This window comes from Natrix helvetica (assembly GCF_964273705.1).
Source record: "Natrix helvetica genome assembly, chromosome: Z".
NCBI lineage: Eukaryota > Metazoa > Chordata > Lepidosauria > Squamata > Natricidae > Natrix > Natrix helvetica.
Window position 1 is genome coordinate 53,723,121 of NC_138554.1, and position 2,264 is coordinate 53,725,384.

Below are 2,264 nucleotides of genomic sequence, written 5' to 3' on the forward strand. Positions count from 1 at the left end.
TGCTTTTTGTTCCTCAATTGCATTAAATTCATTTAAAGAATTACATACGTAACTGTTTTTTTTATAGGAAATAATAGTTACGTTGCAGTAATTATGCTACAGAAATGGCAGTACAGTCTGAAAATCTCTAACAAGAACAGAATGTAGTCCTAGTTTTTTTGATTATGAGGCAGCTTCATTTATACAATCAGTCATAATGGTTCTCAAGGGCTTAGATTTATCCATATCAGAACTTAGTTGGCATTCTAGAACTAACACAAGTAATTCCAGAGTCTTTATTTCTTATGAAAGTGTAATATATACATATGATACACATTGCTAACAAGTCCACTCAGAAAGAATTGGAACAACACCAGCAATTCTAGAATGAAGGCTTTCTTCATTGATGTGCATTGTTAAAATGTAAACTCCAGAATTTGTAATTAGCCTCTTTTATAGAACGTGGAAACTGTTGGGTAATATATGAACAGCTATCAAATGGTGTCAGCAGGATGGGCTGTGATTGCTGTGGTCTTTGGCATTGCTGATGTTCTTCATGCCTTTGCTATAATGGAAAAAGAAGACGTGTTCAAGAAGAATCCTTGCCCAGCTTTCTTGATGTTTGAGAATGCTGCTTACTTGGCTGATATGAGTTTTGAATTGCCCTGTAAGTGTAAGCCAGAGGAAATAACTACTGTAGTTTGGTATTTTCAAAAAAGCATGGGCAGTCAGCAAACTAAGGTGCTGACAGATTTTGATGGCACTTTGATAATAGATTCGCGCCACATCAAGATAGGCAGTGACATGCTTCGTCGTTTCAGCATTAGGATGTTCAGTCTCATTGTCTTCCGGATTCAAGTGGAAGATTCAGGGCATTATATTTGTGGTACAAAGAAAGGTGATTTTTTCTATGGTTATGATATAGACGTACAGCCTTCAAGGAGAATAGCTGTTGCCTTTGCAGATGAGGGACAGCATCCACAGAATGAACTCCATGAAACAAATTTCGCAGTCCTCACAATTTTCTGGGACTGGACTAAATGCAACCGCTGTGATGTTAGGGGTGAACAACGGAGAATTGGGCTTTGCTATGTAAAGAGCTCTTCTCTGTTCAGGCGGTACCATACCACTATAGAAGAGGTGGCATCTTGTGGCTCAAAGTCAATCCCAAAGAATTTATTTTATGGTATTCAGATGAGAAAACCTGAAGTTGTAATACGAAGTTGCATGGTATCTTGTAAGGGGAAGACATCTTCAAATGAAGGAGAAGCACCCATTTCAAATATTATCTCAAAGCTTGGAGAAAAACCTTGGGTTTCCAACATCCCTATTCAATTCCACAAGCAGTCCCTTGGCAGAGGATTGATCATTTCTTGCCCTGGTGCTAGGCCAGAGCACGCTGTTGCCTGGGATAAAGATTCAACACGATTATATCTCAGTAGGTTTCTCACTGGGGTTAATAAGACCATGAGGATCTTCATTGACCATGGAAATCACCTCCACATTCGTTTTACCCAGAAGAATGACAAAGGTATTTATTACTGCTGGCGAGAAGGAGAAATAGTTGCTGGATTCCGGCTATCTGTAGTATATGAAAGTCGCCACAGACGAAGCTTTGATGATCCTGAAACTCAGTATGCTATTAAGGCTATTATCACAAGCTATGTGCTCATCACCATCTTCTTTATCATCATTCACATTGTTCGCTGTTGCCTCTATGTGTTTAAGTGTACAGATATGGAATAGCACCTCAAGAAAATGACTATAATGGCCTAATAAGTGATGATGATGGTTTGTCTCACAACTAATTTGATAATTAATTGAGCAATTGTTTATTTATTGATTATTTCAGTTTAATAACACAGTGTAACTCTCACTGAAAATAAATTTTAGTCAATCAGCTTTCTTAAATATGAGAGCTAATATACAATGAGTAAGCAACGGTTAACAGAAGGCAGGGACACTAACATGTTTTCATTAAATATGGCAATATGAAAGTTTTTTTTAAAACTGTAGAATTCTCTGCCTTAATAATACCCCGATTGGTAAATCAATTTAAAATCCATATGTATTGTGAAAAATCCAGAAAATAGTTAACTGAGCACTGTCAGTCTGAAATTCCTATTGCTGAATTAGTACAGGTTTGTATATACTTGAACATTATACATGTATCACAAACCTGTAGCCGTCACACTTAGGGCAATTACTCTGTTGACAATTGAAAGTAGATGGGTAATTCATTTCTTATCCAGTTTAATTGATGTTACAAACAATTTTTTGCATCT

At 36.9% G+C, this 2,264-nt stretch overlaps 1 protein-coding gene across 1 annotated transcript; it reads left to right on the top strand.

Moving 5' to 3' along the window:
• Positions 1-477: 477 nt before the first annotated feature.
• On the top strand, positions 478-1,725 carry FAM187A (family with sequence similarity 187 member A; the record flags this gene model as incomplete). The annotated part of the gene is made up of 1 exon (XM_081933149.1): positions 478-1,725. The coding sequence occupies one exon, from the start codon at positions 478-480 to the stop codon at positions 1,723-1,725; it is 1,248 nt and encodes a 415-aa protein (XP_081789275.1).
• Positions 1,726-2,264: the final 539 nt, after the last annotated feature.